This window comes from Fringilla coelebs, assembly GCF_963513975.1.
Source record: "Fringilla coelebs genome assembly, chromosome: 3".
NCBI classification, from domain to species: domain Eukaryota; kingdom Metazoa; phylum Chordata; class Aves; order Passeriformes; family Fringillidae; genus Fringilla; species Fringilla coelebs.
In genome coordinates this window covers 56,775,075-56,791,517 of record NC_140030.1, presented here as the reverse complement: position 1 = coordinate 56,791,517, position 16,443 = coordinate 56,775,075, and the positions used below count along the sequence as shown (strand labels likewise).

Sequence of the window (16,443 nt, the reverse complement as noted above, 5' to 3'; positions counted from 1 at the left end):
ACAGAAGGGCACAGGCATGTCATGCATTCACAAAGTGGGTGTTTCACTCTCAGCAGAGGGCCACATGATCACTGCAACTCTTCACAGAAATAAGGAGCAGATGGGGGCGGATTTGTTAAACTCAGATGCACAACCTACTTAACAAGAGAACAACTTCATATGCTAAAACAATCCACAACCAAAAAAAAACCAACTTTACTGTTTCACAGATGTGAAGACTTCAATACTTTTTCAGCATGTTCAAACTATTTAAGATTCCTCTTTTTTTTTGCCAAATCTATTTAATACTAATGGTACTTGTAAAAATACATGATACATTTACACAGCGTTTCTAGGAAACAGATACCTAGGGGAGAAACAACATGGGAAACTGTCAGATTTTCTCAAATAAGAATATGAAGGAATAACAAAGCAGCAAGTGAAAGTACACAGGACATACAGTTATCAAAACATGTAACATGTGAGTACACTACATACTCTTTTAAAAATTCTTTACCTATGATTTGTGTTTGTTAGAGATATCTTCCACCTGTTGAAATTTCATTTGATTTCACATTACCTTTAGGTTCTTCCTAGATTTGCACTCTGAGACTACTGAATAACACTGCACTTTTCATCAAAAATCAAGGGAATATGTATCTCCCTATCACTCTTCCATACCATATCCATATCCATATCCATATCCATATCCATATCCCACCCCAAACATACACCCACAAACACATGCACTGTTACATCCTAAAAATCAGCCTAAGGAAAACATCTGTCTAGGAAAGATTTCAACTAATTTAGTTAAAATTCCAGTATTTTTAGCAAATTTAAGCGGTTTATATTATGTGTGAGTCCTTGCTTATACTTTTCTACACAGTGCTACCTCTCCTTCGTACAAATTCATTACAATAATACATTAGTCTTTCTACTGTATTTTTCAATAAGTTGTTAGGAAGATCTATGCAACACGGTGATTTTGTGACCAAAGCAAAAATTCCTCCCCTATTCAGAGCTTAATCCAAAAGCCACTTTGTCAGACTTCTTAGAAATGGCAGACACTGCCCATGCTGGATGAGTGAAGCTGGTGCCCTTGAAAGAGACTGCTGCTCTAAGAGTGCTAAAGAAAACTTAAAAACTGCCACTACCCCCCAGGGATGTCCTAGGAATGCAAGCAGAAGGCCACTGTGCTGTGGTGGCTGTGCACAAGAGGGCAGGGCTGGGCAGGCAAAGGGAGCCTCCCCACGTCTCCGATAAAGCTCTTCTTGCAAATTCAACAATTCCAATACAATTTTTTTCTTTGTGGTGCTAATAACTAATTTCTCTATTCTTGGTTACTTAAACTGGTGAATTAGCAAGCGTGGCCTGTACACATTTGAATAAAGTCCATGTGCTCTTGCCAGCATGGCTGAGGCATAATTAATTGAAAACGGTATCTTGCTTTAAATTCTTCACAGCAATAATTCAGAATGTGTAGGTGGAAACAGCACTGCTCCACTGCCAGTGATACAGACAACCATCTCAGTCTGCAAAAAGCTTTCTTTAATTAGCAAACAAACTGGTCAGGTTTCCAAACTAAACAGTAAAATAACTTATTTTGGGTGGTTTTCTGAGAGGCACGAATGTAAAATATCAATATCCATGCGAGCTGAATATGGAAATATTTTCTTTATGCAAACAGCGAATAAAACACAAAAATTGTTTTCACCTGAATGTAGATCTGTACCTGGTTGACCTGTCAAGCCAGGGAGAGAGTCCTGTAATTGGTAGGTTGATGATGATGAAGTGCCATCAGCCGTGTTGTTTGAGGTCATATATGCGCCATATGTTGATGCTGAGTAATACTGTGCATACTGATTTTGGCCAAAAGCTGTGTATGAAGAATAATCCTGAAACAGCAGATGCAGCAGAGCACTCCATTTAGGACAGTAATGAGTGAATTTTTTCCCATTAAATATTTCTAACTGTACAGTCATATGACTTTTGCTACTGTTTTGAAGGTTTTGTTTAGCTTTTTTTTTTTTTAATTAAAGAATATTTAGTGTCATTTAATTTAAAGATATTTACTAAAAGACTACAGGGAAGCTGCTGAATATTTAAGTGCTAAAATATGTAACTGTCCAGTCAGATTTTGATCATTTTCCACAGAAAATAGCATTAAACCACAGTGAGTCTCATTGAATATAACTGATCAAAATTAAAATAACATGCTATCTCTGGAATTATACAAATGTTTTTGTAACTGGCAAAATAAAAATGGCAATATTCATACCTGCTGTGAACTACTGAAGTTTGTAGAGTTTGAAACAGAATTGTTTGAATAAATAGTGGACGATGGTGTGAAACTAGAACCTAAAATTAAGAAACATAATTAACTGCGAGAACTTTTTTGTGAATTAAAATAAAATTCTAATTACAATATTCCATGCTAAAATGTAGATTAAACAGAACAAAAAACCCCACTTGTATTTTCCATTAGAAGTATAAAGCATTGTAATGGAACTTTAAAAGAAATTAAATACTGCTTCCACGCATACAGGCATACAGTCCTCTCCACACCATGCAAGGAAGTCAGCAATAAGTCATCTCACCAATTTAGAAACATTTTCCAGTTTATGGCATTCTCACCTCTCCTCAAACATTGTTTTTCTCTTTTGCCTTCATTTCTAATACTTTAGTGTTATGTTGGTGAAACAAAAACCTTTTCAAAAGACTATATCCGGGTGTTTTTAATCAATCTGTAATGAGGCATGTCCTTATTTTCAACATAAATTAGAGAATTCATATTGCAGTTTGTAATATGCAGAAGAATAACCATTGTATAAGAAGCTTAAAAATTATTCAAATAAAATAGGTTATCAATGACCAGAGGGTAATCAATGAAGTATTACCTGAATAGTAAATGAAAGAATAAATATCAATTAAGGAGAAATTCTAAAAAAATTATGTTAATCCAAGTAGAAACAAGTATCAAACTATGTCATGCTCAGGAACATAAAAAACAAAGGAAAGAGACTTTTATATATTAGTAAATATAACAAGTCCTGCCACTAAAAAAATTAGTGGATTTCACTCCACTAAAAAAGAAGGCTCAAGTAGGAACTGCATTCCATGCCCAGATCTGAAGCAACAGATGATCAAAACGATGACACATATGCCTATTAGCACTGGGAAGGAATATGTAGCCTTAAATTTTACAGGTGGCTACTCACCTGGCATCTGGTAGGAGTAGGGTGTTTGGCCTGGCTGTGGGGTGGAAAACCCTGGGCTGTAACTGAGGCACCCGCTCTGCAGAGGAGACTGGGTCTGCGAGAGCCCACTTTCCGTCTTGATGCCTGGCAACATTACACCCAAATCTGTATAAGAAATTAATTTTCAACTGATTCTTTAAAATATTTTGTTACAGTTGGGAAAACAAAAAAAAAAGAGAAAGCAAAAGTGACATTCCAGTTGGCATAGGTTTTGGTTGCAGGCAAGGTGAAGTAAGAAGTGGTCAAATACCGTAGGTGGGTAAGCTGTAGGGCTGTCCTGTCTGTGAGTAGGCTGTGTAGACGGCGGGCTGCTGCATTCCCGAGTACTGCGTTTGTCCGGCATAGGCAGACATTGTTTGAGCTGCTGGTGTAGAAAGAATGTGCGGATAGGGCCTAAATATCAGGAAAAATAGCATTACTGTGGCAACAAATACTTTGTATGTTGATTCAAGCAAGAAAGTAAAGAAAAAGGTTTAAAGATGTCCAAAGGCAGTTCATTATTCTGCCAACTGCTCCTCTTCTGGGATTTATTCCATCCCCCACTGGAATAAGCTGAAAGACACTCTGTCCTACGTTCCCCAGGGCACAGGAATATTAATGCTGTCCCATCATTACAATTTAATTCTTAAGCTACTGTGTCCACTTTTAGGTGGGCTGTGCCACTGCTGCGTGTCTTTATATGGATTTAACAACTTTCAGCTGAGATGAGAACGCTTCAATTAGAAAAGCCCCCACAGTTTTTTAATCCAGTGGAGGGAAACTTGGACTAGAAGAATAGAGGAAACACAGTGGTGAATGTTGAAGCTAGCACATTATGTCATCTGTGTAGGTTTTGCTTCAACAGACATGTAGCCTCTAGCTTCAGTGGGAGATGGATCCTACCCATGGAGAGCAGCATTAAAAACACTGACACCAGTACTTTGGTAACCAGATGGGCTTTAAATGTTCGGAAAATATGGGCTAGGAAAATAGAATGGAAATAAAAATGGTCTTTTATTTATGAACACTGAGGTTTTATAGAGAGATTGAATAAAATCAAGTTTAAATTTTTTGCCCTCCAGAGTTGCAAAAATATACAGAGAAACATTTTTCTTGGATTGTTTTGTAAGTCAAGTAAGACTTTATGGACCAAGAGTTGAATAAACACACTCTGCAGAATTACGCTAACTGAAACCTGGCCATTAAAAGCCACGACTAAATTTCAGATTCCAATTTTTAAATTTTTTTTCTTTATAATTAATTCAGTACAGTTGGCAGCATTTACTATCAGAAAAGGATTACTCATTAATTTAGATGCCAAAAAATTGTAACAGTGGATTGAAAATTCTATTAAACCTTGTAATGTATTTGGCCAAAAGTACCTAATATAGTTTGCCAAAACCTGTTCAAATTGGAATGATGGCTCTTACTTCAGGCACCTACTTTCTGTATTAATAAATGTTGGCTACCACCATAAGATTGCAGATTTGTTAAAAAAAGCTTGAAAGAGCCTAACTGGTTCTTGAATCTTTAGATTCAATGTTTTCTCTGTACCAAAGTCACACTGATAGCTGTATCAAATAAATGGAAACAAACAGATGGCATACTGGAATCAAGAATCCTTGTGCACAACACTGATCACAGGACAAGCAAATATACTGCCAACTGCAGCAGTTTCATACAACATCTTTGGTGTTTCTTCCTAAAGTTCCCACTCCTGGATTTGTATGACCGCCCAAGAGCCAGTTTCCCCCCACCAAAAAAAAAGGCATGAAGAAATTTTTTATTTCTAACAACATCCGTTGGCTTAAAAATAATAAGATTAAAAGCTAATCCAATTTATTTGATTTTTAAATCTTATGATATCGGAGAGGGACAAGGAAAGGGTGGTTCATGATTGTGGAATGTTTGGAAGCGTTTGGCAATGCTGGCCTTGGAAGGGTCAGGGACAGGGTTACCCCCCAGTATGCAACTTGTGCATGCAATTGTGATTTCTATATATAAACTGACTTTTCCAAAATATATCTGTGTATATTCCCTGCACATGCTGTTAATATGCTGATGTCTGAGAATGCAACAGTCTGATTATTTTACTTCTGTTGTGTGCTGATATTCAAGGGTGTTTCTTGTGCAGCACTACTGCATGAAGCAGGATCTTACTCTCTAGACACACGAGGAAAAAAAAAACTTGGAGAAGGAGCCAGTACCGGAGCCAGTACCGTGGCTTAAGAATTTTCCTTTTTCTCTGTTTCTCCTGCTGAACACTTGTTTGCAACAAACCACAAAACTGCCCACAGCCAAGGTCTATGAAAGACTAGAAGAGGTGCAGACACTAACTTGGAGGGATATATCTGTGGAGAGTACTGGTGCGCTGATCTGGGACTGTAGCCACTACTTGTTATTACTGCAAAACAGAAAACAAGAGTACAGCAGTTAGAAACACCATGAGACCCACACAGCCACACAGTGTGAACTAAAGCAGAAACATTAACAGAGAAGCCTATTGAAATGGACAGCTTTTCAAGGAAGCAAGATGTCACCAGAACCACAACATCTTGGAAAAAAAATTAAAAACTTCCAAATCTTTTGCTGCTGTGCAGAACTCTTTATTTAGCATGGGTGTGTCACACTTTCTCAACTTGACTAACACATTTCTGAGCATATTGCAGAGGCATGTATTTCATACATCACCTGTGATCCGCACACTGTTGATCTTTCAAATGTGCAAGTTGTATTAAAAGGGGTAGTTAAAAAAAATCTTGTGATCTAACACATTTCATGGGATTGAAGTAACATACACATACCTTTATAGCCCCACATTAACAAGAAGTTTGATTTAGAAAAAGCATGTTTTAAATGGTTGTGACTAATTTTAGTTATCTTAGGTGATGGAAGATACTGCATTGAGCAGTAGAAAGCAACTACCATTCTTTATAAACAGACCAATTAGAGGATAACCCCTAACAATAGCATTTTTATTTTAAAGCATGCATAAACAGCCCTGTTCAGTAGCTATCCAAATGGTGTGTATCTATACTATTCACAGCTGCATTCTCCCAGAAAGCTAACAGAACAATAGTCATAACCCATTAAAATTTCATCCAGAAGCAGCGCTCACACTGGATTAATTCCAAGTGTTTGGAAGTTTCCCTTTCCTTTAGCCATCTGTCTTGACTAAGACAGATGTATTCCAAATATATGTACTCTAAAGTGTTGAACCAATCCCTTCAGAGCAAATCCATACTGGGCAAACATACAGAGTGTCTTTATTAGGCCATCTGCTGTTCATTCACTTTTCAAAAGATTAAAGTAGTACACAATGAAGCACTGGAATTTCTTTAGTCTAATCAATCATAGTTGTACTTCAAAGTGTACCCTCTTCCTGAGTTATTCATAATGGTAGTAGAAATGAACATTCTGAATTTTATAAGTGACAAATAGGTTTAGGTTCCTAACTATTTTATGAAACATGATACATTTCTACATCCAGCCCTAATTAATGTCTCTCAGATCTACTGCTTTGAACACACAGAGAACTTCATATTTTTAAAGATCATTTAAATGCATTTAGAATGTATAGAACTTAAAAGGAAAATACAGTAGAAGAAAAACAATTAACTTCTTTTTAAAATGTGCAGTTAAGTATGGCTTGAAAGTAAAGAACTGGATAATAACTTTTAAAACATGTGCCATTAGATTTCATAAAAGAGTTGCTGTTTGAAAAGATATTGAGGGTTTGCCTGTAATGGAAATCTGCTAAATTTCATTTTGTGTGAATATTGGTTTTGAGGGTTTTGAAAATGCCTTTCCGTGGTTTAGAGCAATGCTACATATGCAGGCAGCTATTCCCAGAGTCAGACAAACCTATAGCTGTTTCTATCAACATAACTGGTTCATAGAACTCTAAAGAATGCTCTTGGTTATTTCAGGGTTGATGAGTAATTAATCTTCCCTGTTGTAGCTCTGTGACCTTTCTAAAGACAAGCAATAGCAGCAGAGTGACCTTGGTGGTTCTCAGGGCAAGGAACTTTTGTGATCCATTATTGGCTTATCGGATCATTTTAGCCATACTGCTTCACTTTTTGTCTCATCATTTGCTGGATGAGAGCTCAATCAATTAATCACTTTGGTTAAAGCACATTTACCATGCCACTCCATCTTTTGTAAACTACAAAAAAAATTAATTACTATTCATTTAAATCACTTGAGCTATCAAAACCTAATAATTTTCAGCAAAAACTGTCCTGCCTGCCTTTTTTCTTCTTTCTGCATATACCTTGTTTTTAAAATTCAGACAAGAAAATAAAATACTTTTGGAATGCGTCTGGTTTTAAATTTCCTTGCTTTTATCCCCAGTTTTCCCTGATGATCTGGTTGTAAGGAAGAGGAAGAGGCAAGACTAAAAAAATCCATTCTTTCCACTGTTTCTCTGTAGCTTGTCCCAGCAATTTGTTCACTACATTTTACACTGTGAGATGTTTGAGAAACATTTCAGGGTCTAAGAGAACATTGTGACTGAGTGGAGCCTGCAGACCACACCTGTATCCCACAGATGAAACTGCTAATTCTAAGGGTTATCAAACTTTTAACAGCTTTGCCTGCTGGATACTCTCCTGACATCCCTTCTCTGAGGACTGCTGGCAGTGGAGGAGATGGTGGAGGCAGGTTCCTCTGGGTTTTGTGGTGCTTTACATAGGCATTATATGAACGGGGCTAAATGCTCTTTTGTGGTGCTTATGTTGAAAAAACCCAAAACAAAACAAAATTGTTTCTTCTTTGGAAAACTCAAATATTCTTAAAACTTCACTGCTTGAAATTACCAGAGGAATGCCCTTCAGGGCAGGTATAAGACCCTTGATCTCTCCAGTTCCCATTAACGTTGTTTCACAGAGAGGGCAAGCTGACAGCCAGCTCTTTCCAGTCACTCTCTTAGTTCAAATGGCCAAGGTGGTTGTGGAGGATTTAAATGATCATTAGCTGTTTTAATAGCATGTGTTGGGTTCAGTATATTAATATGGGCTGGAGTTTTGTATATTTTCATTACACATCTAGAAAATTCTGCACAAAAAGGTTAGGTTAAAAGGACCTCATTGAAGTAACATCACAATCTCTATGCACAAGGGTACCAAATGTAGGTTAAGCAGCAGTGACATTCCCTAACTTCACCTTCATAGCCTTCAGAAATTGTTTTCTATACCTATAAACTGCATTCTATACCCTGTGTGTAATGAATACTAAGTAAAAACAATGAGAGCATTGAATACCTCTCTCTCCACTCCACTAAAATGATAAAACAGTTCTCAAATTAATCCACTGTTGTAAGCAATATATGCACAGTATTACAGTGCAGCAGCTGCAACAAATTCACAGCGCAGAAACTCTCAGCTAAGGGCTGTGCACCTCTCCCAGTCCTGTGAATGCCCAGCCCAGTGGGAGCGTGCTGCAGAATCACCGAGCTGCAAACTGAGCACACTAATCACCAACTGCTCCTCACTGAAGAAGGAGGAGGAGGAAGGGGGTGCACAGTGGCACTGCTCACCTGGCTAACCCACGCCCAGAGGCACACGTTCTCCAGGGCAGCTCTCCAGCACAGGGGAACCGGGGCCCTGAGCGTGAGCTGCAGCCCATGGGCCAATTCCAGGAGAGCTGCCACTGTAAATCCGAGAGATCTCTGTGCTTCTTCTTTTCAATCAGCACTTCACAGAATCAGTTTTCTGTGAAGTCTAATCTGTCTCTCCTGTCCTGTACCTGACACAATCTGTTTGACCATCACTTACAGCTGGTCTTTAGGGACAGAGATGACTGCTTTACACCCCACATGGCTTGCTGAGCCTTCTGCTCAGTTCCAGGACAGGTCACATGTTTTGACTGCCTTTGGAGCAGGGAAATTTTAATGGGTAGAGTGTTTGAAGGAGAGGATTTCTGCATGGCAGACTTTCAAATGCATCTCATCACCTGTAGTTCTCGTTTCACCCATGTCTCATTTCATAAAATACAGAGAAGTGCTGGCATCATGACTTTGCCATGGTTGGGAGTAACACATATATGTCCCTTGTTTTCAGGAAAAAACAAACTGTTTAGTGTTGGGCTTTGCTATGCATTTTTTCAGTCACAGGTGGCTCATTTGAAACAACATCTGTATACTAGTCAGCATTTACTGTTTTTTGGCAACCCACTAAACTTCCCAACTAACCAGATAGACTAAAAACTCAGGGAAATCCTGGTTTTGCTGAGTTTTTAATCACTCTTGAGCACTTCTCCCATAAAATTAGAGGAAAAAAATTGTCTGATTTGGGAGTGCAAGTAAAAGGCAAACACAAAAGTAACATATTCAATCTTTATGAAAGGCTGAGTGCATTATCAGGGCAGCTCTGCATCTTGCTCTGATGATGAAGACTGCACGTCACCCAGACAGGCAGACTATTGATTTCCCTTGAGAATGACTGTACTCATTTAATACTTGGGTTGTGCACTAAACTGAGAATCAGGTTCGCACTTCTTTTGAGTACGCAGGTGGCTAACAGGCAAAAAAGGATTATGCAAGGCTCAAATTCCTGCCTTTTTTAAATCTTTTTATTTTGAGGCACCAACTTTCCAAACATCCAAAGTGTAGAGATCTCAAGACTTCTTTTGAAGTCAGTGGAAGCCGATGGCTGAGTGGCACCTGGGGAAATTGAGCTGTTACTTAGTTATCTAAACTTGGCTGAAGGCTGCAATTCTTGGCACTCCAATGTTGCCTTAGCCATAGAATAAAACTCAGCTGCCTTAAATACATGGCAGAAGCTGATAAAACTTCACCAACAATAAAAAAATCATATATAGAGTTGGATATTTTATGATTTGTAATCATTGCTAATGAAATTTTAGCATTGAGTGAAACAGAGTGGAAAAGAAAAGCTAAATTTTAGCCCAGTCTATTTAATCTTTATGGAACTTTTAGCCTTTAGGCTGAGGTTCCTCTCAGTATAATTATAATGAGGACAATGAAAATTAAAATGAGGGCATTTTTCTATCAGAAATAGTAATTGCTTTAAATCTCACAAAATACCTTTTCTTCAGACATTAAATTAATTATAAATACTTTTCTAAATAATTAACTTTTGGGTTTAACTGATGGCTAAAAAACAATTCCAAAACCTAATTAAAAAAAATTAATTACACAGAAACATTGTGATTTCCAAAATATTTTAAATATGGTTTGACTACCTAAGTCTACCAAAGTAACAGTAGCATCAGTGTGGAGTGGTGATTCATGGCTTTGGCGTTTCATTTCAGTCAGGCCATTACTGAACTCATATTTCCAGATGCAAAACTTATTCCCCCTCCTCTCCTTTTTAATATTATTATTAGCAGGATTCAACTTAATGATTAGAAGCCTGATTATCTGTACTTTTCCAAAATTCATCACATTTTAATAATTTCTAGGGATCTACTTAAACCATTGTTTGTTTGAATTTTTTGAGAAGTAATTGAAGCTGATGGTTATTTAAAGTAAAACCATTTTCTTGGAAAGAAAGTAGCCCATCCCAGTGGAAAGAGACTAACACTGCAATCTGCTCAGTGTTTAAATTAACACACTGATAATAGGAGTAAAAGGATTAGCACTGAGGTATAAAACTCAAGATTTGAAACTGCTTAAATTAGCCTGGCTGTTACAAATACAATCCCATTTTTTTCCCTAATATCATACAAGACTAACGCTGAGAAAAAAGATCTACAGTACCATTATAACAGTATTATTTTGAAACTTTTGCAAACAGCAATGGTCTAAGGCATCACTATTAGGCATTCTTTAAGATCAGACCTCATGTAAATTTCTGAGCTGCATTTACAAAAATGAAAAAGCTATTATTATTTCTACTATTATTATTAGGTATAAAATACTACAACGTTTTATAGTAGCTTTGTAAAAATTGCTTCCATGCAAATGTCCATTAGTGATGGTTATTAAATGCTGCATTAATGTGCATGTAATAAAACATCATTTTATTATGGCTTTACCTGACCCAGTAAAAGTGTCAAGCGATGCATCTCCAGTTGTTGTTGCTGTTTCACTGTTGTTCATGGGTTCTGTTTTGACTGCAAGAAGAGACACTACATAGAAGAATAAGTAGACATGAGATTTTACTTCTAGATTTGTACTGGAGTTCTCATGCCAGTCTCACTAGTGGTAGTCCAGCTCAAACAAGCCCACGTGCAACAGCTCCAACCTTTGCTCTACTGAGACAATCGACAGGAATCTGACAGGAATGCCCATTTATCTACACAGCTCTGTACCTGTGCATTCATCCAGCTATTGGTTTTAGCAACTGGAATATCTTTGGGGGAGATTTCAACATAAATTTAATTTATTCTAACAATATCCTGGGAGTAGCATAGAGGAAGGAAACAGCTGTCAAGGGATGTAGCACATAAAATAGTTTTGCCTGACAAGTAAACCAATTATAATATGGTTTCATGATAATACAGAAGGAAATTACTATCACAGTGCCAGCCTGTTGCCTTCCCCTTTCCCCTTTTACAGAGTCTGTGGGGGGCTTTTTGAGCTAGGCCACCAACAAGCAATTTTTCATAACTGAAGAGAGAAGTTTGAAAGAAAAAAAATCCAAAGAACCAGAGGAGGACACAAATGACAGCCATGACAAGCCAGATTCTTAATCAGAGGTTACCAAACAGTTTAGTCTACTCTGAATTCAAATTTATTTCTTAGGGATCATCATGCAGTCTTACCATCCAAGCTGTAACTGAAAGCACAAAAAGCACCACAGAAGCAATACAGATTTCTGTAATTAAGTATGTTACCTGGCCAGAACATTTGGCATGGATTTTTGTAATGAATTTGGGAACTACCCGTCCAGTTGATGTGGTTAGAAACAGCAGTAGAGAACGTGCTGCAGCTCCTATTAGCCTGTCTGACTGGCAAATGTGGAAGCCTCAAAATATTAACACAATTTCTGTCAGGAAGGTCAGTAAGGGCTGGGCATGGACATATGCTTCTGGATACCACAGCTTGGTGCCCAGGGCCAGAGAGTGAAGAGGCAATGAAGACCTGCACAAGCCACCACCACAGTTGCCTGCCAGGTATCCAAATTCTGAGGGCACAGCCTGGGATTTGTGAAGAAGCCTTTGCTGTGCCAGCCAGCCTGGCAGAGCCCCCCAGCAGATCTAACATAGGCCAAGGAGAGGCATTCTCTGCCAGCTCATTACCTGATGCCTCTGAGAGGCCTCAGCTAAACTGACCAAAGCTCTCATCTGCCAACATCACTGCATCCACATTTGACTGCACTGGCAACAGCAAGGGAAAGGGGGGAATTTGATGTTCTGAGCTGGCAATGTATTTAAAAACTGTGGCACAGATTCAAGTCACCTAATTCAATCATATAAAAAGTGCCCACTCATCTCCCTTTATGTTTAGCTGGGACACAGAGAGGGACTTCCAGAGGTTGGTTCAGTCCAAGTATGGCCTGAGCTGCCCTCAAACTCACCATCCCTCATACAGTCTGCAGAGGAAAAGGCAGTGCATGAGATAAATAAAGGGTTTCGTTTCCTCATGAGAAAAAGTGTTCAGAACACCTACAGACCCATTCTGCCATTCTGCCCTGTGTCTGTGAGCACCGTGAGTTGTGCGTTAGGAATTGCACACCTACCAGTGAAGCCGCCTGTGACAAAATCACATCCCATTTGCAGTCACACTGCCCAATGGATCTTACTTCAGGAAGTCACATGGGATGCTGCTGATGTCTACAACTGTACAAGTGACCTCTGCTGAAGTCAGAGGGACACCTGCTTGGATCAAGCAGGAGAAATTGGGATGCATTTGTCTCTGTGACTGGTAAAGTGCCCTGCAGCATTACCGGTGCACCAGCGCCAAACAAACCAAAGTAGCACCTTCTAGTTTCAGTTATACAGTTGTATCTTTCCATCTACTGTCTCAGATTAAAAACTTTTTGAATGTGTGTGTTTCGAATGTAAACTTATTTTCATTATTGTTTCTCTTTCATAAAACTATTTCGGAGTTAAAACTACTAAATAGTCTCCCTGCAAGCAGCAGGATATTAATTCAATATGGACTCATTAGGGAAGAATTTTAGCCACATTTTTCCAAGCTGTCATTTTGCACTCCTCATTTTGCTAGCTATTATATTTTCAATTTAAAAAAAAGAAGCTGTGATTAAAACAACCCAAAATGAAAAAAAATAATTCTTAAAAGCAATAGAGTAATCAGTCATTCCCATTTCTATAATTATTTGAGAAGGATGTGATTTTATTTTCATCATATCAAGAAAAAGTTCAAGGGCCATTTGTCACAAAATGATGGCCTCCACTCTCAGTCATGTGGAACATGTATGGTTGCCTGAACTATCAAAAGTATGTAAATTAATTTATTTGCTGATTACTACATAGAGATACCTCTATGTACTTCTGCAAAGTCTGGGCATCTACCTACATGAAAAAAGTGCTTTTTTAGTACCTTTATCTCTTTCTACTCAAGAAGATATTTCACTATTGTCCATAGTGAACTACAAATGTTCAGTATTGCATCCAAGAAGACAGTATGTGTTTAATGGCTACATTTAACAAAAACTTCAGTCATGAATTGAAATGTTTACTTTAGAATTGTGTCTAGTTCTGGTTAATGCCAGCTGCACTGCACTGCCATCAGCATGAATACAACAATCTTTTTTCTTTCCTTGTCAAGAAAATAATCTAAAACAAAAGAAACTCTCCTGTACTTAACTTGAGGAAAAACATTACATTGGCACTGAGTTTTGTTGGAAAATACCTATAGAAATTGTTTTTATATGTGCTTGACTTTAAACAGTTCTACTTTTTTGCATTCAGATTTCATGACAGTAAAGAATGCATTAAGGTCCTTCCTCAGTTCAACTGGAGATTTTTACTATTACCTATTTCTCTTTATGCTGTATGTCATTACATAAAGAAGGGAAAAAGCATAAAGCTAACTAAGGAACAAGAAAATAATCTAACATCAGTTTAAGAGAACTTTTTTTTTGTTTGTTTAATGTATTGAAAGAGTGAAAATAAAATTAAAAGCAACCTCTAACTGGAAGCACATTTGAGTGCTGCTAGCAGTGAAGATGCCCATGTTCTGCTTTCAGATGGGATGGAGCAAGCACCTGTGTGCTGCTTAGTTGCCATCTGGGCTTAGACCATGACAACAGAGCAGAGCTACCAACATCATCAGGTGCTGGGGCACGTGGTGTACAAGGAGAGCCAAGAAGCAGGGCTTGTTCTGTCCTAGGAAGAGGAGGCTGAGGGGAGAGCTAATTGCTGCCTGCAGCTATCTAATGGGAAGGTGCAAAGATGACAAAGAACAAAGGCACACTCACCTCAAAAGGTGCCCTGGGAAACAGCAGGTGGGAACAGATACAAGCTGCACTAAGGGAAAAATCCAATTAGATGTAGGAGGAAAATTCACTGCTGCCTTGAGCGACATGATCTAACAGCAATGTTGGCTCTGCTCTGAGCAGTTCTTGGCCCAAATGACCTCCAGGGATCTCACCCAAACTTCATTATTTTAAGGCTAATGCAGAATACAGCTCCCAACAAGCAACAGCTTCTACAATAGACCTTGATGAAAGGACTTACCAGACCAAAATGACTGCTATTCTGCTGAGCACTTTTTTATTTTCTCTAAAGCATTCCTCTATGCTAAGGACTGCAAACAAATGCAGAGTTTTAGGGGCAAGAGGGGCAAGAGGGGCAAGAGGTGCTAATACTATGCATGAAGGAGGACAAGCAACTGCAACAGAAGTTACAGTAAACAAATCTGATTTTAAAAGCTCATGTAAAACAATAAACCACATAGCTTGCCATAGGAATGATTTTCCTCTTTCTTTTAGCAAGCCTTAAGAGTTTTCTTGGGAATATACTCAACCAGAAGCACAGTTCTAAATATTCTACTGCCTATGGAAATCAGATTTAATACAACTAACATATTGTATTTCCTCACTACTAATAATTAGTACTTAAATTGTTACCTTCCACCTGAACATTCTGAACAGTTAAAAGAGGCAACAGCTCAAGTTATCTCAGTCTTCCTTAAACTTGAAATCTTGTCCTTCAGCAGGAACATTAGCATGGAACAACTTATTCTAGCGCACATGATCTTTTGTGCTCAAGTAAACTTTATTTTTTGGTAAATTTTCTTTGCATATATGTTTTACAAATGGCAAGTTGATTCTGAGGGATTTTTTAAAATGACAAGTTTTTGAAATCTTCCTAACTTTAGTCCAAACCTGCACAACTTAAGCACCTTTGTAATGACTTGTAGAGAAACATAGTGATGCATGTTTATATCAATGATTAATCCCATATGTACTGTAATGATGTCACATATAGAGTTATTATTAATCCTTACAACTTCTGACAATTAATAATACATGTCAGGAAACTCATAAATGAAAACAACAGCTTGGAAAATTCGGCCAAAATTTTGGAAAGTGGCAAGTTACATGTGGCAGCACATTAGACATAAGCTCTGATTAATAATGAAAGCCTTCACAGGAGTAAGAAACACACTGTCAACCTTGACTTGTGCTCAGGTAATCATGCAACGCTTTACTTAAAAACAAAAAAGCAAATGGGCATTCTGTGAAAATTCCATCCATCTGATTTCCACCAATGCTGACTACTGGCAATTCCCAGCAATGCTGAACACCACGAGACAATCCCAGTCACTCAGAGCATGTAGACAGCTAAGCTAATTATAAGCGGGTTAAATTCTCCTTGCTCATCAAAAGACTTTCAAAGCACTGTAAGATAACTGCTTGCTGCAACTTCCCAACAGTTTCCAGGCTGTGGGAAAAGCCTTTGAGAAAGGGTAGGGAAAAAATGCTCGGGATGAGGGGGAACCCCATGAGAAGGTTCAAACTGCATTAGAGAAGACTGGAGCAAACGGAGAGAGATGTCACACAGCAGTCATGGGGACACGCCGCACACGCATGCACTGTACCAGGGTCTCTCATACTTGTTGCAGAGGAGGGAGTACTGCAACTCAGCAACCAGTCTGCAGTATTTAACACAGTCATGTTGTCTCCTGAGGACAGGAATGGTACAACAGTTCATTCTCCCAACGTCTGTTCAGTGTAAATGAATAGTCTTTAAGGCAAATCAGTGTTTTGGCGCTTTAAGTCAAGCTTTTTAACAGAACTGTGTTAGTCTTGTCGGTATTATTTTAACTGGTTTATTTATGCACATTGTA

At 38.2% G+C, this 16,443-nt stretch overlaps 1 protein-coding gene across 8 annotated transcripts in view; it reads right to left on the bottom strand.

Moving 5' to 3' along the window:
• Positions 1-16,443, bottom strand: part of EYA4 (EYA transcriptional coactivator and phosphatase 4) — a gene marked incomplete at both ends in the record, with an annotated part of 121,131 nt that overhangs the window by 26,842 nt on the left and 77,846 nt on the right. For 2 of the 8 annotated variants that reach the window (XM_084202682.1, XM_084202681.1), the window contains 7 exons: positions 1,697-1,877; positions 2,261-2,340; positions 3,201-3,344; positions 3,490-3,632; positions 5,556-5,622; positions 11,220-11,312; positions 16,210-16,278. In XM_084202682.1, coding sequence (XP_084058808.1) covers positions 1,697-1,877; positions 2,261-2,340; positions 3,201-3,344; positions 3,490-3,632; positions 5,556-5,622; positions 11,220-11,312; positions 16,210-16,278 — 777 coding nt within the window. The remainder of the gene's footprint in view (positions 1-1,696; positions 1,878-2,260; positions 2,341-3,200; positions 3,345-3,489; positions 3,633-5,555; positions 5,623-11,219; positions 11,313-16,209; positions 16,279-16,443) is intronic. The other 6 variants (XM_084202684.1, XM_084202683.1, XM_084202686.1 and 3 more) reach the window with 4 other exon arrangements.